General features: G+C 39.3%; 1 protein-coding gene and 1 long non-coding RNA gene across 10 annotated transcripts in view; one reads left to right on the forward strand and one right to left on the reverse strand.

Moving 5' to 3' along the window:
- LOC121288711 overlaps positions 1-7,241 on the reverse strand; it is a 28,310-nt gene extending 21,069 nt beyond the window's left edge. The window contains exon 1 of the long non-coding RNA XR_005945413.1: positions 7,168-7,241. This is a non-coding gene — a long non-coding RNA (uncharacterized LOC121288711). The remainder of the gene's footprint in view (positions 1-7,167) is intronic.
- Positions 7,242-7,376: 135 nt separating this feature from the next.
- LOC121287943 (cyclin-L1-like) lies at positions 7,377-22,477 on the forward strand. Of its 9 annotated transcripts, none has more exons than XR_005945277.1 (11): positions 7,377-7,625; positions 9,162-9,236; positions 10,950-11,059; positions 12,677-12,797; positions 14,960-15,024; positions 15,686-15,699; positions 17,581-17,680; positions 18,281-18,385; positions 18,497-18,638; positions 18,970-19,090; positions 19,427-19,449. XR_005945277.1 is itself a non-coding variant. In XM_041206089.1 (11 exons), exons 1-11 carry the CDS (start codon positions 7,425-7,427, stop codon positions 21,456-21,458), a joined length of 1,500 nt encoding a protein of 499 aa, XP_041062023.1. In that variant the 5' UTR covers positions 7,377-7,424; the 3' UTR covers positions 21,459-22,477. The 9 variants fall into 9 exon arrangements, 4 of the variants coding, with proteins under 4 accessions (XP_041062023.1, XP_041062025.1, XP_041062026.1 ...); XM_041206089.1 differs by lacking the exon at positions 15,686-15,699 and adding an exon at positions 21,092-22,477 and having other exon boundaries at positions 19,427-19,519; XM_041206091.1 differs by lacking the exons at positions 7,377-7,625; positions 9,162-9,236 and adding an exon at positions 21,092-22,477 and having other exon boundaries at positions 11,041-11,059; positions 19,427-19,519.
- The last annotated feature ends 3,237 nt before the right edge of the window (positions 22,478-25,714 follow it).

Here is a 25,714-nt window from a genome sequence, read left to right on the forward strand (position 1 = left end):
CCTATCATACATTTGAAAGAAGTCTATAAACAGATTGTGTTATCAATGCATTGCTTAGATAGCCTGACCTAAGAATATGCATCATTACAATAAATCATGTTTAGGATTACATAACAAAAAACTTACTTATAGATTAGTACCATGTGATGTATTGTGTGAGAAAAGTATATTAACTGACAGCTTATACTCATAGAAATAAATTGCTTTATTCCATTAGATGTCTGGTACACTCCATTCCAAGCAGGGGAAAGGGTCATAATGAATGCGAGAGCTAAATATTTGGCATAATTCTACCTGTCCTATCATTACATTTTTATTGTAATAGTGGGTTTTTGTCTAATTATCCTCTGAAATCTACACATGGAGCAGAATATTACCATCGACATGCCGACGTGTAAAATGACGCATGATAAGGTCGGGCATGCGTCCCGACATCATCGTGCATCATCCCGATATTTCGTTCAGCGGGCGCGCGCTGAAGGCGGCTGTGCACCCACTGAACTGTCAATGGCCCATTAAGGCCATTAAAAAAGTAATTAAACTTGTTAAGAATGCTGCCCGTCAAACCTTAAGTGCGGAATGAGGTTTCCTGAAGCTTTTATAAAATAAATAAATAAGTTTTCCTAACTTCACAAACATGTCCGGGACGTGTTTAAATAAATTCTTACTTTATTTATTCAAGAGTTTTCTAATCCATTCAGTCTCCCTGAGGCAGCTCTGTGCCTCAGGGAGATTGCTGCGCTCTTTTGTGTGCATGCGCGAAAGAGCGCAGGCCCCAACTCTCCCTACTCCCCCCGCCCACACAGGTAGCGCTGAGCGCTACTGGCTGCGTGTTATGGTGGGCGGGACTGAATTGACCCGCCCGTGTAAAATGGTGGCGCGCAGTCGATTGCAGGCAGCAATCGGCTCCCCGCCCGTTCCCGCCCAGCCTGCCCGCTATAGCAAAAACTCTCCCCATGAAGATAATCAGCAAAAGATGCCAGTAAGGAACTAACCACTTTACATTTGTTGAGTCTTGTCACTTTTCCCCTCTGTGTTTCCCCTAAGTGTTTGCACTTGGCGTGGGATCAAAATGTTTCATGAACTGCTCTGCTACCCCTTTCTCTCCTCTTCCTTTGGTGGGAAATAGTGCCAATGGAGGAAAGTGATCAAAGAGGCTATGATTCTGGAGAAAGGACAAGCAAAAGGGACATGGTTGAAGAAGGTGAACAGGAGAGATCAGAATTAGGAAAGCTGTAAAGGGGTAAGAAGGCAAAGATTCGTTCCTGCAGCTCATAGTCTCATACAAATTAACTCTGAGGGAAACCTTAGATTTGGTGTGTTCGGGATAGTTTTCTGCAGCAATATGTCCTAGAACCAACAACAGGCCATATTAAACTACACTAGACAGCTAGGCATGGCAAAAAAATACCTTTAGATTAGGGGTCTGATAAATAAAAATTCATCCACAGGATGTGGGCATCACAGGTAAAGCTGGCATTTATTGCCAATCTCAAGTTGCCCTGAGAATGTGGTATTAGGTCACCTTCTTCAACCACGGCGACCTATATGGAGTAGGTGTTCCCGCAACATGTTATATCTAGAATGTAAATGTTGAGAATACAACTGAGTGGCTTGCTTGGCCACTTGAGAGGACAGTTAGGAATCCCTCATCTAACTTTATCAGCATAACCTGCTATTCACTTCTTCCTTCTATGCTCATCTAGCCTTTTCTTAAATCCATTAATCTCCCCTTAAATACATCACCTTGAGCATGAGTAATTAAACCAAGAAAGAGAACTAAGAAACATGAAAGTAAAACATTAGAGTAGGACAGGTTAGAATGTGTGGCCCAAATAAGTTAAAGGCAAAATTTTTCTGCAGATGTTGGAAATCTGAAACAAAAAGAAAAAATGCTGGAAAAACTCAGCAGGTCTAACAGCATCTGTGGAGAGAGAAACAGAGTTAACGTTTCACGTTTGTATGATTCTTCAGGGCTAAAAGGAAGTAAAAATGTGGTGAGATTTATGCTGTTTAAAGGGGTAGAGCAGGTGAAGCTGGAAAGAAGGCCAGCGATAGGTGGGGGCTAAGGAGAGATTGCCAAAGATGTCATAAACAAAAGGACAAAGGAGTGTTAATGGTGATAGTGCTGGCTAAAAGAGGTGTTAATGGTGACATTAAGGATAGAAAGCAAAATGTGATAATAGCCGGACAAGGGTAAGCACTCTGGAAAGAACAACATGAACAAGTAACAGATGGCCCAGTGGGGGTGGAGTGGGGGAGGGAATGGTAATGGGAAAAAAGATTGAAAATAGGATAAAAGGTGGAGGTAAAACAATGAATAAAAATGAAAATAAATTTTAAAAAATAATAAAAATAATTGGAAAAAAATAAAAATGAATATTGAAAAAATGGGATTAAAAAGGGGTGAGGATGGAGGAGCGAGTTCATGGTCTGAAGTTGTTGAACTCAATGTTAAGTCCGGAAGGCTTGCACTTCCCTCAATTTTGTCTACGGCATTCGCTGCTCCCAATGCGGTCTCCTCTACATTGGAGAGACCAAACGCAGACTGGGTCTGTCCGCAAGCATGACCCAGATCTTCCTGTTGCTTGCCATTTCAACACACCATTTTGTTGTCATGTGCACATGTCCGTCCTTGGTCTACTGCAATGTTCCAGTGAGGTTCAACGCAAACTGGAGGAACAGCGCCTCATCTTCCAATTAGGCACTTTACAGCCTTCTGGGCTTAACATTGAGTTCAACAACTTCAGACCATGAACTTTCTCCTCCATCCTCATCCCTTTTTTATCCCCTTTTTTCAATATGGCTCGGAGGGGAACTTCCAGGTGGTAGTGCTCCCATGTGTCTGCTGCCCTTGTCCTTCTAGATGGTAGAGGTCATGGGTTTGGGTGGCACTGCTGAAGGAGCCTTGGTGAGTTGCTGCAGTGCACCTTGTAGATGGTACACACTGCTGCCACTGTGTGTCAGTGGTGCAGGGAGTGAATGTTTAGGTGGTAGATTGGGTGCAATCAAATGGGCTGTTTTGTCCTGGGTGGTGTCAAGCTTCTTGAGTGTTGTTGAAACTGCACTAATCCAGGCAAGTGGAGCATATTCCATCACACTCCTGACTTGAACTTGTAGATGGTGGACAGGCTTTGAGGAGTCAGGAGGTGAGTTACTCACCATGGAATTCCCAGTCTCTGACCTGCTTTTGTAGTCACATTATTTATATGGCTCACCACAATTTCTCAAGGGCAATTAGGGATGGGCAATAAACGCTGGCCAATCCAGCGATGCCCACATCTCCTGAAAGAATCAAAAAAGGAAACGGTGGGCTGATTACTTTGTGTCAGTATATACAGTAGTGGAAGAGCGTAATTTGCTGGACATCCCAAGGATATTAATATTGAATCTGAGCAGGAACTCACCCAAATTATCATAAGCAAAATAATGGGCCTATAGAATGTCAAATCCACAGGACCAATGGTCTCCATCCCAAGGTTTTCAAGAAAGTGGCTGAGAACATTGCTGATACTCTATGACATTCCAAAGCTCTCTTGACTCAGGAACCGTTCCTTTCGATTCAAACCCTTCCTTTAGCATGTCCCCCGTTGTTTAAGGCGAGAGAAAGAAAAACCAGGAAATTAAAGGCCAGTTAGTCTAACATTCGTCGTTGGGAAATCACTAGAGTCTATAATTAAGGATAGAATGAATGAACAGCATAAACATTTTCAGCTGATCAGAGAGAGCAAGCATGACTTTGTAAAGGGTAGGTCATGCCTGACAAATCCAATCATATATTTTGAAAAGGTGATTAAATATAAAGGGTTGGTTAGCTCAATTGGCTAAATGGCCAGAGTGTGGAGCAGAATAATGCCAACACCACAAGTTCAATCACCATAAGACTACAAGACATAGGAGCAGAAGTAGGCCATTTGGCCCATCGTGTCTGGTCCACCACTCAATGAGATCATGGCTGATCTGATAATCCTCAACTCCACTTTCTTTCCTTTTCCCCATAACCCTTGATTCCCTTACTGATTAAAAATCTGTTTATCTCAGCCTTGAATATACTTAACGATGCAGCCTCTACAGCCCTCTGCAATAAAGAATTCCGTAGATTCACCACTTTCTGAGAGAAGAAATTCCTCCTCATCTCTGTCTTAATCAGGCAAAACCTTACTCTGAGATTATGCTGGCACTAGACTCTCCCAAAATGGGAAACAACCTCTCAGCATTGCCCCTGTCAAGCCCCCCAAGAATCTTATAGTTTCAATAAGGTCACTTATTTTCTAAACTCCAATGAGTACAGGCCCAACCTACTCAACCTCTCCTCATAAGAAAATTCCTTCATACCCGGGATCAACCGAGTGAACCTTCTCTGGACTACCTCCAATGCCAGTATATCTTTCCTTAGATAAGAGGACCAAAACTATTCACAGTATTCTAGGTGTGGTCTAACTAGTGCCTTGTGTAGTTTTAGCAAGACTTCCCTATTTTTATACTCCATTGCCTTTGAAATAAAGGTCAACATTCCATTTGCCTTCCCTATTACCTGTTGAAATTGTATGTTAGCTTTTTGCAATTCATGCACGAGGATCCCCAAAACCCTCTGTGCTGCAGCTTTCTGCAGTCTTTCTCCATTTAAATAATATTCAGCTCTATTGTTCCTGCCAAAGTGCATAACCACACATTTTCACACATTATATTCCATCTGCCAAGTTTTCGCCCACTCACATAGCCTGTCTATATCCCTGTGTGGACTCTGTATCATCCTCACCACTTGCCTTCCCACCCATTTTTGTGTCATCTGCAAACTAGGCTATAGTACATTCACTTCCCTCATCCAAGTCATTAATATATATTGTAAATAATTGTGGCCCCAGCACTGATCCCTGTGGCACACCACTAGTTGCAGGTTGCCATCCTGAAAATGCCCTCCTTATCCGAATTCTCTGTCTTCTATTAGTTAGCCAATCCTCTATCCCATGCCATATACACATAGACTGTGGTAGTTCTTGGTGCCTGCTTCCTCACCTAGCCCCATAGTGATATCATGGTATAAACTGTGACTTGGAACGCTTGGATAATGAGGACACTACGCGAAGAGAGATTTGTGGACAGGAGAATGCTTATATGGACATCCAGAAAGCATTTGATAAAGTCCCTCATAAGAACCTGTTGAATGCCATGGAATTTGCCCTGGTTAGGAAATTGGCTGAGCAGCAGGAAACAGAGAGTCGGGATAATGGACAGATACACGGCTTTGCAGCATGTGGATAGTGGTGTCCCACAAAGATCTGTGTTGCAGCATCAATTATTCACTACGTTTATTAACAATTGAGATGGTGGGATAGAAAACCACATACCTGTATTCAAGTTTTCAGATAACATAAATACAGGTGACATTGAATGCAATGTAAATGGAAGCATAAGCTTACAAAGAGCTATTAATAGATTAAATGAATGGGCAAAATTATGGCAAGTGGGTTTCAATGTAGGCAAATGTGAAATAATTCACTTTGGACCTAAAAAGGACAGGACAGAGTACTTTCCAAATGGGGCAAAGCCAGAGACAATGGAAAAACAAAGAGACTTGAGGCTACATGCGCACAGATCATTAAATGTCATGAACAGGTACAGAAATAATCAAAAAGGCTAATGGAATGCTGACCTTTTTAGCTAGAAAATTAGAAAGCAGAGAGTGGAAGTCATGTTATAGCTAAGCAAAACCCTAGTTAGACCACAAATGAAGCACTATGAGTCGTTCTGGGCACACCTTAGGAAGGATATACTGGTCTTGGAGGGAACACAACATAGGTTTACCAGAATGAACACAAGAATTAGCAACAGGACTGGGCTAATCAGTTCATGGCTGATCTGATTGTGGCCCCAATTCCTCTTTCCTGGCTGTCCCCCATAACCCTTGATTCCCTTGCTGATCAAAAATCTAACTCAGCGTTTGAACATATCCAATGACCCAGCCTCCACTGCTCCCTAGGAAAGAGAATTCCACAGACTAACAACCATCTGAGAAAAAAAATTCTCCTTTCTCTTAAATGGGAGAACCTTAATTTTTAAAATGTGTAACATGTTTCTAGATTGTCCCCACAATGACATCTGGACTCCAAGGGTTAAATTATGAGGACAGCTAATACAATTTAGGGTTGTATTTCCTGGAATTTAAGAGGTTAAGGGATAATTTGATAAAAAATTTTGAAGAGATTAAGGGGCATAGATAGGGTAGACAGAGAGAAACTATTTCCACTGGTTGGGGAGTCTAGGACTTAGTTGTACGGCAGCCATGATCTCATTGCATGGCATAATGTAGCCATGGATGGACAGGACACAATTTCAACATTTATGTTATGAAACTTTAAAAACTGTTTTGGTCTCAACTGGCGTATCATGTACAATTCTGAGCATCACATTTTAGCAATGATATTAGAGTTTTCAAGAGGGTTCAGGAAAGCTTTATGAAAATGGACCCTGAGTTGACTTCAGTTTCATGGAAAAATTGAAGAAACTGGGCTTTTGTTCTCTTCCGAGAACGTTAATGGGAGATTTGATAGCAGTATTTAAAATCATGAGGGGTCTAGACAGAGTAAATAGGGAGAAATTGTTCCCATTGGCAGAAGGATCAAGAAACAGAGGATGCTGATATCAGATGAAAAGCAAAAGAACCAACTACGACATGAGGGTAAACTTTTTCATGCAACAAGTGATTAGGATCTGGAATGCACTGGTGGAGGAAGATTCGATCATGGCTTTCAAAAGGGAATTGGATAAACACTTGAAGGGTGGGGGTAAAGAGTGGGGCTAGACGAGTTGCTCTTGTAGACAGCTGGCACAGACAAGAGGGCCCAATAGCCTCCTTCTGTGCTCTAATTCATTCTACGAACAGACTGAGCGGTTAAATGTCCTCCTGTTCCTGGATACAGCATATTTTCTAGTATTCGTACCGTATCAATTCTGCTTACTTATTTTTTTTGCAAACACGAGGGCCCTATGATTAAGTTTCACAATGAAACGCCTCCTACATGGGGTGGGGTGGGTTGGGGGGGGGGGAGGGATATCCTATTTTTGATCTGCGTCATCCACTTAACCTCAATGGGATGACTCAGACCGGGGCGGAACTTCTCTATTTTTCCATCACGTCAAATATTAAAATAGGGAAATATTCATTACCGTCTCTCCAAGCCAGTGAGAGAAGCTGCTGTCAATCACTGGAGCCCCAGAACCATAAAATAAGATGAAAGAGCGAGTCGTGATGGCGGCGAATGATTGATACCTGTGCTCGCCAATCGGCGGCCTGCCTCTGGACAAATGGGGCGGGATCCGCCAATTGGGCCACGGAAAAGGCGGGACTTCCTCCTCCAACGGCCGGAGGTGACGGAGGCGGCCCGGGTGGGAGCCGGCGCGCGAGGAGCGGAGAGAGGGACAAAATGGCAGCAAGCGGGATCCTGATCGGTGACAAACTGTACTCGAGCATCGCCCTGACCCTGGAAAACTGCCTGATCTCAGAAGAGAAACTCTCCCTTACGGCTTCTTTATCGGACGGGCTGGACCCGGAGGTGGAGACCGACTTGAGGATAGTGGGATGCGAGTTGATCCAGGCAGCCGGCATTTTGCTGAAACTCCCTCAGGTAGGCCCGGCCGGCCCGGGGCCAAACAGGCCTCGCTTTCGCCGCTTTCGGGTTTCAGGGGGAGCGGGTGGCACCGAGAATTAGTGTGTTCGGGCTGAGGTTTGTCTGGGGCCCTGTTTATTTTATTTTTTTTTGGCGGAGCGAGGGGAGGATTGCGAGCCTGAGGCCTCCAAACCAAGGGCGGAAGAGACGGTGAATGTCGATGGGAACCATGGCGGCCTTTCTGAATAACTGAAGCTGCTGAGTTCTTCCACCCCTGACCTCCAGATTAAAATAGTAACAGTTAAAGCGGTTATTTTAACAAATACATAATTTGCTATCGCCCTTTTTAAGTTGGTTGTAAATAGTCTTGGGCCTTTGGTGAGTGTAAGTGTGGAAAAACAAGAAAATTGGGTCAAGGCCACTCGCAGGCTCTCAGAAACCAGTTTACAGACTGGATTGACGTGTTAGTCTCATTGTGTAAACTTACATCCAGTTGGGATTCCAATTGATACGTAGTTTTATTTTGTGGCTTTTTTTTTTTCGTTTGTGACTGGTCATTTTCCCATTTCTGTGTTTTCGGAGTAACAAAGATCTGTCTCCCAGTCACGCTCTTTTCCACAACCTCCCCCTCCGCCGCCGCCCGAAATGCTTCCCATTTGGGAATTAAAAGACTTGGACGTTTACCGCACCACTGTTTGGTCCCCCTTCACAATATTAAGCGCTGAAGCATTTGTGCATGAGTCACCGCAATGCTTTCCTCCCACAGTCTCCGTTGTATGATGGTATTAATTTCCTCATTTCAAATTGCTTCTCATGATCACCACTGACAGATTAATTGGAGCTTATTCAGTTATATGACTTGGAATGTTCCATGAAAAAACGCAATTTGAAGTTACAAAATATGGTATTTAATCAAAATGCATCATTGGAAATTGTTATACTTTAAATGCTGATACTCAGAATAAAGATTTTTTGCTCTTGTAGTGTGATCAGCGAGATGGTTTATTGCCCATTTTTACTTATCCTGAGAAAATGCTGTAGTACTGGAGCAATTTTTTTTACTTAAGTGGTTTGTTAGGCTGCTTCACAGGATAATCAAAGTCAACCATTTCATGTGGGACTCGAGTCCTATGTAGACCAGACCAGGTAGGGACAACTGTTTATTTTCTCTGGGGGCTAAGAACAGTCTAGCAGCTTTCAGTCACCTTTTGCAGTGATAAGATATATCAAATTCAACCTTGCAACTCACTTGAGCCTCTGCTTTTGCTAGTTCAGTAGCATAACCAGAATGCTGAAATACTGTAAGATTTAAATGTTCCAACGAACAATGAAAGATAGATTAAGAAATAGAAGTGCTTTGAAAATTGGAAAGGAAAAGTTTAAATTGGCCATTTATTAACTTGTAAATTTATGGAATTAAATCCAAATTAACCAGAAAAGTAATGATGCAAATTGACTTGTGAAATGCTTTCGGTTCTCAAACTATATTAAAATTGAGTTAAAGTAAAGGCATCTGAATTTGCTAGGCTGATTGTGTTCTCTTCATGGATTTAGGTGGCAATGGCAACTGGACAAGTTTTATTTCAGCGCTTCTTTTATTCAAAATCTTTTGTGAAGCATCCTATGGAGGTAAGTGTAACAAGTTTGAACTGAAATTAGATTCCAGAAGAAAATTCAGAATGCCCAGTGTATTATTTACGTAAGATTTTTTTTAAACGTAGTTGGTGGAGGCGGGGGTGCAGAGGATGCATATTGCTTCTAGTCAAAGTTGTTGTTGTTGAGGAACCAATTAGATCTGCAAGACAAACCTGGTGAAAGCTTACCTTTTCCTGGTGAATAAGTATTTAAGCTTCCTCTGAGGATATCCTGACTGTACCATGGTTAGATTGTCAGACCTCGATCGGTGCAAATCTTCATCTTACTGTAGCGTGACTTCTGTAAACCAATTTAGCAAATGTTAAATCTACTTCATTGACAAGATGCCAATAATGCTGTCAAGCCACCTATGGGATTGAGATACAGATTTTTATTAAAATGTGCAAAGTCTTGCTTGATTCCAACCATTCCAGTGGTTGTATATGGAAGTCTTTTTAAGCAAATTTTTCCTCTCTAACTCTTACATATACAATGAGTCATAGGAGTATGATGACGGATGTTCTGGGAAGTAATTATGACACATAGCTTGAACTATATGCAAGATGTGTATTTTTTTATGTGCATTGTTGTGCCATTGCTCATAAGTCAGATGATATGTGCTCGCTGTTCTGTATTGGTGCCTCTCTGTGTGTGTTTCTCTCTCTCTCTCTCTCTCTCTCTCTCTCTCTCGTGCTTTGTGAGAATATAATTAGCAGAATAGATAAGGGAGAACCAGTTGATTTGATATATGTGGATTTTCAGAAAGCTTTTGAATGAAGTCCCACATAAGAGGTTAGTGTGCAAAATTATAGCACATGGGATTGGGGGTAATGTGTTGGCATGGATTGAAAATTGGTTGGCAGACAGGATAACTGAAGCATAATGCTTGATGGGTGCAGCAAAGTTTCAGTAGATTGGTGTGAGGGTCTTTCTCCTTTTGAAGGGAGAGTAGAATGGGTCTATACTCTCTGGAAGAATGACAGATGATCTCATTGAAATTTATAAAATTCTTGGAGGTCTTGACAGGGTAGATGCTGAGGAGCTCTTTTCCCTGGCTGGAGAGTCATGGTCTCATGGTAAGGGGTGAGCTATTCGGGTTTGAGCTTAAAAGCTTCTCCACTCATAAGATTGTGTATCTTTGAAATTACCTACGTAGGGCGCTGGGTGCACAGTTCAGTTTATTCAAAGCTAAGATTGATAGATTTTCAGACACTAAGGGGATCACAGGGGTGGAAATTGGATAGCAAAGTGGAATTGATTTAGCAGCTCAAGTATGATCTTGAATGGCTGAGTAGGCACTATCGCCTCTTCCTATTTCTTGATTCATTCATTTGTTGCCAGTGAAATCCTGCTGCATATAAATTGGCTGTGGCATTTGCGTGTGTAACAGTTGTGACTGTGTACACAGTTCTGAATTTAAAAACCTGTGGCCTTAAGCCATTAGTTACTTTTTGGAGGTCTATCTGATCAGTGATGACAGCAGCATAACCAACATTCTCCAAAAAGGCTTTGGCCATCAAGTCAACATAGTAAGCATTGACCAGAAATATCGGGTGGAGAATACACTTTTTAAAAAGCAGACAAATCAGTATGAAGCAAAAAAAAAATGATTAGTAAGTCCCTCTTGGAGTTAGACATAGAACTGGAAGGCAAGTAAGTAAACCATTAAAAAAATTAAAATTCCAATTTTATTCCTCCCCAAAACAGATATTATCAATGGCTTGCGTTCATTTGGCATCTAAAATTGAAGAAGATCCTAGGCGTATTCGGGATGTCATCAATGTATTTCATCATTTGCGAAAACTCAGGGAGAAGAAGTAAGTTGGGAATGTTTATATGGTTAGTGACCATAACACTTAGCTAAAATGGTGATCAATTCAGTTACTGAAAGGAGAAACAGAAATACTTGGGAAAAACTCAGCAGGTCTGGCAGCATGGGTAGAGAAGAGCACAGTTGATGTTTTGAGTCCTCATGACACTTCAACAGAACTAAGTAAAAATAGGAAAGGGGTGCAATATAAGCTGGTTTGAGGTGGGGGGTGGGGAGAAGGGGGGTGTTGTTAGGACAAGCAAGCAGTAATAGGAGATAACCAGAAGATAAAAACAAAAAACTGCGGATGCTGGAAATCCAAAACAAAAACAGAAATACCTGGAAAAACTTAACAGGTCTGGCAGCATCGGAGGAGACGAGCAAAGTTGATGTTTGACGTAACCAAAAGATGTCAGACAAAAGAACAAAGAGGTGTTGAAGGTGGTGATATTATCTAAAAGAATGTGCTAATTAAGAGTATATCCTGCTCTCCATTCTTAATTAGCACATTCTTTTAGATAATATCACCACCTTCAACACCTCTTTGTTCTTTTGTCTGTGACATCTTTTGGTTATCTCCTGTCACTGCTTGCTTGTCCCAACAACCCTCCCCCCTCTCTCTCCTCCACCACCCCCTCTTAAACCAGCTTATATTTCACCCCTTTCCTATTTTTACTTGGTTCTGTTGAAGGGTCAAGAGGACTCGAAACGTCAACTGTGCTCTTCTCCACCGATGCTGGCAGACCTGCTGAGTTTTTTCAGGTATTTGTTTCTGTTTTGGATTTCCAGCATCTGCAGTTTTGTTTTTATCAGTTACTGAAAGGGTTGCTTTTTTCAGTTGCCTTCTTACTGAAAAATAATTGAATTTTGGTTAAAGTTTAAGAAAATTGCAAGCTCGAAGCAAATATCTGATTAGGATCCTAAATAGAGCACTCACCTGGCTGCATTATCTTAATTTAACAACTGTCCTGAAAATTATTGTTTTAACCATGCCAAGGAAGGTTTTGTTTATAGATACAGTATTGGCAGTTAAATAACCTGGATTTATATACTCCAGTTGAAAGATCATTTACCATGGCTGTTTTATTGTTCAGCCTGTTTCAATCTATGTAGCAAAAAGTAGCTAGTATAGATCATCACAGCACAGAAATTTGCTCCCCTGTCAAGAAATAGCTTATTTAGAGTATGAACATTATTTTCCAAGCAGTACATGGAACCTACTTTTAACCCATTTCCTTGAAATGGGTGGTTACTATGAAAGCACTCTGGCCCCTGAAACAATTTCTGAAAACTAGAAAACTGGCATAAAGCTGTTTTTTTTGGGTTCTTTAGCTCAATCAGCTGATTTCTATCAAATGTATAATAGCTGCTTCAGCGTGCCACAACACCTGATTATTTTCAACTGAGTATAATTACTGTGCTGGTGATTAATAGCAACTGTATTAAGTCACTTAAAAAGCTTTCAGAGAGGCGGTTAAATGGGAGAAACCCAATAAAAGTAAAATGGCATGGAGTTTGAAAGCAAGATTTGAGAATTGAGATCTTGTTGAAATTGTTGTCCTAAAATTTAAGCTCTGATTAATATGATCATATTGACCTGATATGGTTTCCTGTTATGTTAAAGATCTCCTGTGCCACTTCCTTTGGACCAGAGTTATGTCAACCTAAAGAATCAAGTCATAAAAGCAGAAAGGCGAGTGCTAAAGGAGCTGGGATTCTGTGTTCATGTCAAGCACCCTCACAAGGTTTGTGAATTTAACCTGCTGTTTGATATATAACATCCTTATTTTCTGAATCTTTTGTTCTGTTCACTGAGCACTAGTTTGGATAGCAGAGTTTGGCCTAAAACAGTGTGGCCTCTTCCCTTTTGTTAACAGTGAGCCAAGACCATCAAAGGCACAGACTGGGATTAATTTACAGATTTTGGTTATCTTTTAATTTTCTGCCATGTGATGACCCAGCTTAAATTTTTATACAAGTGATTAATCAAGCCCAATTCTTTTACTGCACTTTTTTTTACAGCCAAGTGCTAGAAGTAGTACTATCAGAAATACTAACTTTTGCTACATACAAGGGACAAACATGTATTTATTTAAGTGCATTTTGATTGCAATGGTGGCACACTTGAGCTAAGTTTAAAGGTTACAATAATCCTGACAATTTTGGAGACAGTCCTACCATGTGAGCATTAGTCAGTCAGAATTTATGGGTTCTAGCCTCTGCTGGTAAAACTTGCTTAATTGTGTATTTTGCCTGTTCTTAACCTATCTGGATACTGGGTTTTATTGGGCGGATACGGAGTACTTGATTAAAAAGCAAAGCACTGAAGATGCTGGAAATCTGAAATGAAATCCGAAAATGGTGGAAAAGCTCAGCAGGTTAGGCTGCATCTGTGGTGAAAGAAAGGTATGGTTGTCATTGCAGGTCTATGACCTTCCGTCAGAATAGGAGCACTTGATGTCTCTTTGAAGGGTAATGCAGCTATAGTGCTGTTTTTCTGGAGTTTTGTTGAATTATTTGACTTAACTATTACAGTCACAGATGTAAAGGGAAGGCCTGAAAAGCACCAATCATACAATTTTTATATAACTTAAAGTGGAAACCCGATGAATTAGGCAATTCATTTGATGTTGGCAAATGGCTCTAGTACTTTCCGGTGTTGAGTTGTTGCAGTTCAGAAATAATTTAAAGTCACATGATGCAGTTGCAGCATTCCATCTTCTCCAATAGAGGCTGAAGAGCCATGTTTTGGTTATCGGAGTCGGTGAATATTATGCGGTCGAGATTTTATACATTCCCATTGACTTAGACTGACTCTTGTCCTGAATGTTGGACTAGTGGAATTTAACATCTGAAATCAAAGCTAATTAGAAACATTGGAATGATGTGCCAGCTGTATCAGAGAGCTTGAGTACAAATCTTCTCACTGCACATAAAGTGTTGTTTTGTAAACTGGTTTACATTTACTGATGTATTTTTGCGTACATTGGCAACATGTTTAAAAGTGAGTTCTTTGTATATGGTGGACCTTGGAAGGGCATGGGGGCAGTGAAGAGATGGCAAGCAGCAAATCTTTGCTCTCAGCCGCCTTTGGCAGATAATGTATCTGGTGGTTCAATATAGATTGATGCTAGCAAAGATCTGGAAATGCTTTGAGGGAACAGAGTGGGTGCAGACTGAATGAGTGAGTGTGTGGGTGGGTGGGAGTGTATGTGTAACTTAGAATGCAACTCTTGTCAAACAAAATAGTTGGTTCACACATTTTATTCACCTTTTTATGGTATTAGGAAAAATGTTTTGCAATCCCATAGTTCTGAGGGAAACTACTGAAATTGGAAAATACATTTGGGGATGGAGGAACTTGTAGTATAAACATTTTTCTGCCTTCGGCCTGCGCCATCAAACTCCGATAGTGATTTAGTCATTGATTAAATAAGCCCAATGCTACTGGACCACTTTGATCGTATGCATTTTTCCTCTCTTTCAATTAATGAGTAAATGGACTAAAAACATCATTCACGGCTATAACAAACTCGTAACTGGTTCTGTGCTCTGATGCCAGAGCTACAGGCTATAATACTCTTGCAGAAATGCTTTGCTGTGTGTGCTACTATATATTTCTAATCACAACAAGAGATTTAAAATTTTTTTTGGAATGAGTTTTTAAAATGGAGAAGTAACAATTTTATTCCACTGAGTCTTTGCAAAGGTGTACCTTGAGGGGTAAATGTGGAATTCAAGAATTATCCAATGCAACCATGCATACTGTAGTTGTTCAGGTGAAAAAAGTGAGTTGAAATGAGAAATAGGGACCGTGTTAATGGTGTGTTATTTAGGTTCTGTTTACAACCACTCCACTAATGACGGAATGAGGTTCAGTTGTAACTCTATAACCTGTATCTTCCAGATTATCGTTATGTACCTTCAGGTGTTAGAATGTGAACGTAACCGGCCTCTGGTCCAGACTGCATGGTAAGTTGATTTTTCTTTGTTTTTCTTAGATGACCAGCAAAGACAGTGGCAGAAATATGTATCCATATGTTTCACTCCTCCCCCAGTCCTTCTCTGCACCATTCCCTAGCTTGTGGGCAGGCTGGAAACCTTTAACCAGGCCTCTGCTGGCCTTGTCAGCAAGGGAATGCAGGAGAGCATTCAGTGACTGATCCAAACACTTTGGAAATGTATATGGTGACTCCTTTATTTTGTGGAAAGGTCCTTTTCATTTGTTCATCTCCCTTGACGCAAAGTCAAGATCAGAAAGTTACCATGTGGGGAAACAACAAGTGCAAAATTAACTTGCTGAATCTGTCTTAGCAGAAGTGAGAACATGTTAACATACCTGTAACAACTTCTGTTCAATCACATTAATTCCATTTATCAGAGCGATAAGGTGCTGTAGTCACTTTTAGGGGGTGGTGTGGGAGGGAGGGGGGGTGGTGTGGGGACGGTGGGAATGTGGTTTGCTAGATTGTTGAATCTTATTCTTCAAACGTGTATTACCTGATTTATATAAAAATCTTACTAGGATAACATTTCATATTTCTGCTCACTAGTCTTTTTATGGCTGGTGTAGCATTTGCTTAATTGAGAACCCATTTTAACTTCTCTTTTTTTTCTACTCTTTCGATCAAAGGGTAGACCCTGATGGTAAGTGACTAAGACTTCTGAACTGCCCTCCAAGCACTTTGATGCCAGGATGGCCCTAACTGGCTGCCACTTTGAACCAATCCATTGCAGGTTCTCCTCCAAGAAGGCTGACTGTCTAGTGAGAGGTGGTATATAGTAACTGGCCAACTGCTTCTTGTGTTAAACGGTTTTTAATATATATATATATATATATATAGAAATTGAAATATTGATTTGTTTTATAAATTTAAAATGTTAAATTTTTAAAGTAATGTTTCTATCGTAATTTTAATAAAACATTGAAAGCTATTATATTTTTAAACAGTTTTGTAATGGTCTATTTTTATTAATTGCTGTAATGGAAGGAAACCTAATCAAAGACTGTTAATGAGACTGTTGAAACTCTTCTGACTGTTGTGCAGCACCTGTGATATCTTGCAGCTTCTCAATTTCTGATTTGGCTGAATCTTGAATACTGAATACTGGGACTATGAGCATGAAGAATTATTCTGTGCTGTTGTCGCTAAAGAAGACTGGGGAGAATTGAAAATGCTTTAAGTATTTGCATCAAATGCGACAGTTACCAAGAAGAGTGCTTCCATAATATTTGATTGCATGGCCCATGAGATTGGATAAAGACTGAGTTCAAGTGTTCAAAGAATCGAGTCATACTATTGATCTTGGTCTGTACGGGCTTGAGAAGATCTCAGTGACTGGAGTATTGCTGGTGCATGGAAAAACTTTTTTTGTGATTTACATGCGTTTGTGATCAAGGAGACAAGAAGTGCAGATATTCTAGCATGGATCATTATCTCAAGACTTTCATTAAATATGGATGTTTTTAAGTATGTCTTAATTTTACATTGCATGTCTTGAGTTGTATTGGTTTATCACGAGAGCAGGCCAGTTAGTAGATCAGCACGGAGGTTAAAATGGGTTCTCTGTGTTTTTTTTCCTTTTTTATGTTCTTTACCATACGGGGATCAAAATGCTTATTTGTGTAATACATGTCATTTTTTAAAACGGCCTATCCAACATAGCTGTGGAAGAATAAATTGCCATTAAAGATTCTTTTTCATAAATAAAAGATGCTGTAAGGTTACACCAGAATTTTTAGTAAACATTACCATTTCATGACTAATTATCCATGTATACCTCATTGCCAAGAACAGACCATTGAAGTCAATGTGCTCATTCTTGTACCATATTGAAGCGGATTCTGAGTGTCTCAGTTATGGAGTTATATGAATGAAAGCACTCTTGGAATATTAATCCTCAGGGGAGGGATGTTATTCTGGTTTGGGGGAGGTGCGGGGGGCGTAAGTCATTTCTATAAGTGTCCAGTTTTCCAGTATAAAGTGGCATTGATAACTTTGGAAAAAACCTGCAATTTATATTGGCCTGAATACTTGGAAGAAGGGGAATACAAAAATAGAAATTGAGAAAGTGATGAGTAGAATCTGCATTTGGTAAAGCATTTGATCAAAGTGTATAAATGTAAGTGAGCAGCTAGAATTGGCATCTAAAGGAATTTTATTTATCTGATGGTGTTATCCATCTGTGGATTGTGCCTTTTGATTTTAGGCTGTGATTCCTAGTCAAGTAATAAATCGTAAAGGTGCTTGATCTGAATGAATTTCTTATGGACAATCTGATCTGAATGAATTTCTTATGGACAATCCAATCTGCATCTTTGGCTAAAAGTTTTGGTCATCTCCAGATTCTTTAATTTCATTTTTAGTCGTTTTTATTCTTCTACTTTTGGTTGTGTTACAAAAATAACAGAAAATTGAGCATTTTGAACCCTGTGTGGCTTTTTAACTTTTCCATCTAAAGCAGTTGCACACAGAAATTAGCAGCATATTGGGTGGGTTGCCGCAACATTTTTGTTGTCTGTTTCAGGAATTATATGAATGACAGCCTGCGGACAGATGTGTTTGTCCGGTACCATCCAGAGACTATTGCCTGTGCCTGCATCTACTTGGCTGCTAGGGCACTTGAGGTTGGTGAACATCTGCTTCCTCCCTGCAAGTACACATTTCTATGAAATGCTCTGTCTTTTGCTGGGACATGGTTCTAAAGTCTAGCTAGTTGTCCAGTGTCATGGCCAAGTAACTTATTTTGTGAGTCAGGTGCTTCCAACTGCCGGTGGAAATCATGACCATTCTTATCAAGTGAGAAATCACTGGGAGACAACTGGGGTTGGAAAATCTGACTTTAAAAAAAAAAATCTCCCTCTCTCCATGCAGCATCAAAAAATGATGGCCTATTGCCTTTGCTTAAGACCAGCGAATGGAGCACAGAGGAAATCTGTAATCTTTTGGTCTATATGCATTTGGGATTACTAAAAGTACCTGGGTGTAGCCTTTTAAAATAAGCTGAAGTTTCTAGATGATGTCTGCATGCACGGAGTTTTTAGTCACTTTTTTCGTGGTTTTGATCAAGGACTAAACAGACATTTTGAAAAATAGACAGCAGATCTTGGTTGTGCAGAGCCTATAACTAAAGATGAGGTATATGCAAGTATTTTCAGTTGCATTAATTTATTAGGATTTAGCCGCCTTAAGCCAAATTACATGGCCATTGAATTAATTCTTTGCAGATTCCACTTCCAAATCGTCCCCATTGGTTTCTACTATTTGGAACAAGTGAAGAAGAAATGAAGGAAATCTGTGTGAAAATCTTAAAGCTCTACACCCGAAAAAAGGTTTGGAAATCTGAGATACAAATTGGTTATATTTTCGTTGTATTCATTTTCATTAACAGAAAAGAAACAATGAGACTTGTTCTTAATTTAGAATGTTAACAATTCTTGCAGGCAAATTTGGAGCACCTTGACAGTGAAGTTGAAAAGCGGAAGGTGGCTCTTCAAGAAGCAAAAGCTAAAGCCAAAGGTCTTTTGCCAGATGGTACACCTGCATTAGATGCTCCACCTAGCTTCTCACCATCCTCAAAACCAGGTGCAAAATTTAATTTTAGCAAAATTAAATTTAATTTTTGTTACTAGTCACCTGACCCTTTACTATTCAGCCAGTTAATTCAAACTTAATGTGATAACTTGCCATGTAATATACTTCTAGTTATTTGTATATTTTTTAATAACTAATCAAAAGACCTCAAACTCTTAAATGTTAATTAAATCAGTAAAGGGTGTTAAGGGTTACAGAACCAAGGCCGGGGTGAGGTGGGGGGAGGTATGAGACTGTCGGCCATGATCTGATTGAATACCTGGAACAGGTTTGTTCCATTGTGATTCACTAATATTTTCTCCAAATAATCTGTGCTTTATAGATTCTCCCAAGGATGGAAAATTTGAAAAACCTTCACCACTATCTATTCAAGTAATGAAAAATGCTAGAAGGAAACTGGACGAGGAAGAAAAATGGCCCAGATCTACTAGTCCTTTTAATGGGTATGTGAGGAATATACCATATATATTTTCTTTTAATGCTGCATCCCGTTTTGTAGTTTGAGAAGAGTGAAGTTAAATGGTTAATAATTTGTATTGACCAATTTTAAATGCTTTTAGAAAGTTGCGTTTTCTGTAAGTTCCAAAAAAAAGGAAAATTGCTTCTAAGAAGAGGTCCTGTGGCTTCCTGAAAAAGTCATCAACTGGACGGCACTATTATCTAAAGAAAAATTGTCTTGGGTTTGGCTTGACTTGTCTTGTCTGCTGGGTTTGCCGTGATTTGACTTGTCATGAATATAGGTACCTATTTTAAAATTCCAAAAATAACTTTGTTTCTAGTGTTCAAAAGGGGAAGAGTAGCAGAAGTCGAAGCAGAAGCAAAGGTCGGAGTTACTCAAGGTCTCGCTCTAGATCACATTCCCCTAGGAGGCGGTAAGTAATGCATATCAAAGTCTGACTTTGGAAATGCTACCTTGGACTTCTGTCATACTGTAGTCTGCACATAACAAACATAGTCACACTGGCTGATACACAACAAAATGCTGTTTTTGAGATTTCATCAGGTGTCACCTGTAGCTCAGTTGGTAGCACTGCCGCCTCTGTCTCGGGCTTGAACAGCAACAACTTATATGGCACCTTTAACATAATAAAAACCATAAAGCACTTCACAGGAGCATTATAAAACAAAGTATGTTACCAAGCCATAAAAGAATATATTGGATCTGATGGCCAAAAGATTTGCTGTTTTAAGCATGTATTAAATACTACAGCTTATTAGTATTTAGTGATTTTCAAAATGCAATAATCCTAAATAGGTTGCATGAATCAGAAGGCAGACTCAACCTGACTATGAAGCAAAGTAGTAAGAGAAGATAAATTCTCCTTATTTGGTTTGAATGGTACTATACGTATGATTTTGTGTCGAAACTAGTTTGCTAAGTGCTCTGGACATAATATTGGATCCTCTGGACACTTTGTGAATCTAGTAGAATTTAGTTTAAATGTTATGAGCAGGGATTCTCTCACCTTTGACCCATGTCCATACCTGGACGTTTACATGTAGCATTCTGCTTGAAGGGCTAACTGAATTCTGTCTTACTGAAACCTGAACTATTGGAACTACCAGTCCGAGACTAGTAACAATGTAATTTACTAATTTAGATTATATTTAACATTTAAAAATTGAACAGCACTGTTGTAGAATCTACATTAGAAATCTATTAGAAAGATTGATGGTAGCTTTTCTACAAATATGCTTTAATAATGAATCTGTTAAGGTTTTATGTTTATCTTGCAAATTTGTAGCTTAAGCAAAAGTGGCAATCCTCCCCCAACTATGAATAATTTTTCAATTTCAGGTATAATCTGAGAAAATTATATCTCTCCTCTGTTTAAGAAAGTGTTAGGAAAGAAATCTCTGCCTTGGAAAGACTTCAGCCATTCATTTCTTAGCAAACTTTTAAAAAAAAAAAGCAGGTGGGTGGGTGTTTTGGGGGGGCAAGAAAGAGAAAACCCTTCTCGTAATTATGAGAGCTGAATTGGAGTCCATGTATGATGAGGACAATTAATATTGAAAGTTGGCAAACATCTATGGTCTGCCATTAACACTTAACAGCTAACTTTACAGGGCTAATATTTCAAAAGTGTATATTTCTTAGAGCAGTTGTGGATTTTTCTGGTTTTACTATTTCTATTGAGATTGCTTTAATTTCCAATTTTTCTGCAGTGAGTACTCAGGCCCTGGAATGCATTTCCCTAGACTAGCGGGGAGGCAGATACAATTGAGGCTTTCAAAAGAGAATTGAATAAGCCTGAAGAGAGAATTTGCAGGGCTACAGGGAAAAGGGTTAGGGGTGTGGGACTAGCTGAGTTGCTCTTGCAGAGAGCTGTCATGAACAGCTGAAGGGCCTCCTGCACTGTAACCATTCTATAAGTCCATGTACTTGATACTATTTGAGTACTAATGTGTGTTTTGGCACTGTTTTTGTTCTTCCCTGTGAACAGAAGAACAAGAAGTCGTTCTGCGTCCAACAGCTCTCGATCCCGCAGCCACTCAAGAAGTCGCAGTGATTCCCCTCCACAACGGCACAAACGAAGCTCTCCTTACATTGGCAGGCCAAAAGTCAAGGAATATGATGATATCCGAGAATACAAATACAATTCCCATAAACGCAGAAGATCACACAGCAGGAGCTACAGTAAAAGTTTGTCCAGATCTAGAAGCAGATCCAGAGAGCGTTTAGATTTTCCTCGAAAGCACAAAGAAAGTAGGAGCCATCACAGGGAGCGAAGACACGATCGATCACGATCTTATGAAAGATCTACAAAACATCACAACAGCCATTCTGGCCATAGCAGACACCGGCGGTGATGGATATAACCTATTTCTGTTGTTTACACTTGTATTATTTCAGGATTTATATATGATCTCTAAACATCTTTGTTAAAGAGATTCAATTGGAGTATTGAGGGTTAGTTCGTGTAAATTGCACTGCTTGTTTTGTAGTTTCTGAAGGCAGATGTAGTGGCTCCTGCTGACATCTTAATCAGTTTTTGATAGCATCTTACCAACTGCTGATAGATTTCATATTAAATATTTTCTGGTAAACTTTGGTTGTGTTTACGCAGTTTTGTATTGTTTCAGGGTTTATAAGTTATTTTTTCTTGTGTTGACATGACATTTAAGATTTCCTTTCCTGTTAACTGTAAGTAGGACAGTAAACAGACGTACATGTGCAATGCACCTGGAGGAATGGAGGGAGAGAGAAATGCCCTCTTTGAAACAGTTCGTTTCATCTGTCTTGTTAATGACATTTTGTGTCTGATGTTGTCTCAGCACATTTGAAACGGTGTGCAGTCAGGTGCCAATTTCATATAGTTTAATTAAAAAAGAAAATAACTTTTGAATGTGTGATTTTAATACTTCCACCTGTTATTATACTCAGTCCTAACCATTATACAAGGATTGACAGTGATATGGTTTTGAGGAAAAGACACATGGCTTCTCTTTTTTTTGCTGCTGCATACACTAATGTATTTCTCAGAAAGAAGCCATGCTCTTTGTAGTTATGTAAAGTACTTTAAACATTTTTCTTTGGGAAGTAATAATGTACCTAAGATAATGTGGTTACATGTAATTTGTAAAGAGATTTTTCAGGTTTTTTTTTTGAGGGAGAAGAAAGGTTATTTTCAGTTGATGATTGTCTGTCTGTTCAAGTGTACATGTTCTGTTCTATTAAGTAAAAATAATTGCTTAAAACCAGGAGATATTGTACATAAGCCTTTTAATGTAGTGCAGCAAACATACATGTGCCTTGAATATGTAAGTTTTATGAACTACAAATGGAATTTGAATATGCATATACTGTAAATAAACTTTTTTACTAAGAAGTTGCCAGTGCACTTGGTTTTTGAAGTTATGCCAGTTGCTGTTAGGCTTCCAGGCGTAATGGTCATTACCATGACTAGTCATTGATATCATTAATTCAGGCTGAAAACTTAAGTGCTGTACAGTGATAGACAATGGGAAATCATCGCCTCCACATCAAGGCTGCACAAGGTAGTAAGAGTCTGACTGTTGCACGAAAGAAACTATTTAGAATATCTATTTTGTTCCCTGTAATTTAAGGCCTCCATTTTAGTTGTTTCCTCTACTTCAACTGATGTTCTCCAGAAAACATTTCACTGCTGTTCCTGTCTGAAAACATTCTCAAAACCGTCTCATTTAATGAGGGATGCGCCTTGCCAGTTAGATCAACTGATATAAAAAAAGTGCTGGAAATACTCAGCAGGTCTGGCAGCATCTATGGGAAAGAGACAGTTAACGTTTAGATTCAAATATAACTTCTTCAGAGCTTCTGGATGAACTAGGTGCTCTTAATTTCATTACTGACCTGAAGTTGTTCCAGTTAATTTATATGTGCAGCTAGATCACAGATCAGCCATGGTTTTGTTGAGTTGCAGTCCTGCGAAAGGGAACAAACAATAAAAGAGAAGGGAAAAACCTAAGCCGATTTTGGGAAAAAACAAATTAAGGAAACTCCCTGATACCAGAAAAAATACCTAGGGCCCTGCAGTAACCAATAACACTACTCATTGCTAACACCACCAACCTTCTAAAGTCCTTCCATTCCATTGAATAATCCCAGAACTCAACAAATGGTTAAAAATACAAGATAGTCACCAGCGTAACGTTGCCATAAAGGAAGCAGCCTGATCTGCCTTGAGTTCCAATCCTAGCCAGAATTAATTCTACCTTAACTTCAAGGGATTCATATAACAGCTACCACTGGTAACTCAGCATCACCATTAGTCGTGAGAATGGACAAAGGAACCATTGGCACCTCAGCTATACCTAAATTTTACCTGCAACATCCTTCAGCTCATTCTTGTCAAATTTTTACCACACTTACCTGCATTGAATTTCATCTGTCATGTGTTTATCCATTCCCCCAGCATGTCACTGAACGCTTTTTTCATCTGTCTCCAAATTATTTTTTTCAAATTTTTCCATCCTCTTTGGTATGTATATTCTTCTCTGCTTTGAAGAATTTAGAGATGCTTATCTGACATGACATGCTATATAAATGCAAGTATTTTTTGAGGCCTATGAAGATCTGTAAAGTGACTATTTTAAATGAAAAGTGAGGCTCTACCAAAGCAGGGCCACTTGGTGGCAGGATTTGCTAATGGTTTTGTTTTTCTATCAAGAAACCAAATTCATTTCACAAATCGATTGTGCAAAGGTGAACTGTTCTTTGAAGAGATTTTTAATTTTGAAGAATATGCATTAAATGCAATAAATACTTTGTTTTACAATTTCTATAATGGGCTTGCACATGGAAAATTTACTGATACATTTTGGGCTGCTGTATAGAAATGCTGAATATGAATGTGCTGGAATATAGTGGGGTTGTAGCTGAACTAATTATCACAGTAACTACACTTTTACAATTTAAAAGATTGGACTGGCTCTCTCAAATCTTGTGTAAATAAATGCTTTCACGTTTATCTTTCACTGAATTTCCAATAACTGCAAAATGTAAAAATCATTTTGTTTTACGTGATCCATATTTGTAGCTTTCAGTCAAAATTGGGGACTTCTAGGGTAGAAATGTTACTTGGTTTGGTAGTGTTGAAACCCAGAGAGAGACAAGTCAGGAACAATAAAAAGTCAGTTCATCTAGCCAAACTCTAGTACATTAACTCTCCAACTGATTGCATTTTAATGAATCTCTAAATTGTTGCTTCAGTTACATCACTTAGTAAATAATTCCAAATATTTATTTTGCTCTGAATAAAGAGGTGTCTCCTGATTAAAGTATTTTTCGTTTGTTTTCATTTATATCCCAGGTCCCATTTTTCTGGTATACCTTAAAGTAGTAATCTGTGATTATCTTATCTATACCATTTAGTTTGCTAATCATTATCCTGCCTTTATACTCAGAGTCTGGGGACAGGATCCTTCAGTGGAATTTAAATTATACCATTTTGCCTAGTGCTCTTTTCCTGCTCTCAATGGGATTTGCTGAGTCCAAGGACATGGTAGAATTTTTTTGTTTTGCTACCGGTGTTAGTACTAGAGATCAGCAGACACTTAGTTAGGTGGTGGCATGTGATTGTGGCTGTATCTGAGATAATGTTTTATTCTGTTGGAACCTAATTAGTTATTTTTGTAGAAAGTGGTTTCCCAATATTTAACCAAAAAGAATAATAATCAACTAGATATACACAAAAATATTATTACATCCAGTAAACATCATCTTTTGGGATTGTAAAGTTCAAGCTTCTCTAATCTTTTCTCATGCTTCATTACTTTTTCACCTGAGTTCAGCCACCAATATATGTATGAACAAGTATGATCGGAGAAGATTTCATCTTTGGGAGAAATGGCCATTTAATCGTCTATTTGTAAACATTTAATATTAAAAAACTGAGGTTGGTCTTAATATTCCATTTCAAAATGCATTGAAAGTTCCATGTCAACCTGATCTTACAGAAAACTCCATGAGATACCACATTTTCTTTCAATACATGTTATGCTGGTCTGTGGAACTGTGACAGGTTTTTTTTCCCCCACACCAGTTCAATTCAATGCAATCCAGAGATGCTGGAAGAAATAATGCCATTAAAATCACAATTAGCCTAGTGTCAATTCCCATGGACAACATGGCTGGGATAATAGTGCAATCATTACCTGACTTTCAAAGCATAATGCTATGTAGACCTGAACCAATCCCTTCAAAACTGCCATTTCCCATTTTTAAGATGCTGACTCCAACGAAATCCAGTATTATTTCCATAAATCATAATATTGATACTTCTATGATGGCTCTAAGTTTATCCAATGAAAGGCCAGGGAAATTGCATATTAAACCTCCAAGTGAAGCAGTGATTTATGTGTACTTCTTTCAATTTAATCTACTGTTTGCTGCTCACAATGTGGTACCCTCTACATTGGGGAAACCAAACTCAGACAGGGTAGCTACTTTGTGGAACATCTCCGCTTAGTCTGCAAGCATAACCCCGACATTCCATTTGCTTGCCATTTCAATTCACAATCTTGCTCACAGACTCACATTTCTGTCCTCTGCCTGCTACAATGTTCCAGTGCATGCTGAAGGCATA

This window comes from Carcharodon carcharias, chromosome 15 (assembly GCF_017639515.1).
Source record: "Carcharodon carcharias isolate sCarCar2 chromosome 15, sCarCar2.pri, whole genome shotgun sequence".
NCBI classification, from domain to species: Eukaryota; Metazoa; Chordata; class Chondrichthyes; order Lamniformes; family Lamnidae; genus Carcharodon; species Carcharodon carcharias.

Coding starts and splice junctions, on each gene's coding strand:
- LOC121287943 (XM_041206089.1), top strand. CDS start 7,425: ATGGCAGCAAGCGGGATCCTGATCGGTGACAAACTGTACTCGAGCATC. Junction 7,626..9,161: donor TTTTGCTGAAACTCCCTCAG/GTAGGCCCGGCC, acceptor TCATGGATTTAG/GTGGCAATGGCAACTGGACA. Junction 19,091..19,426: donor TCTACTAGTCCTTTTAATGG/GTATGTGAGGAA, acceptor CTTTGTTTCTAG/TGTTCAAAAGGGGAAGAGTA.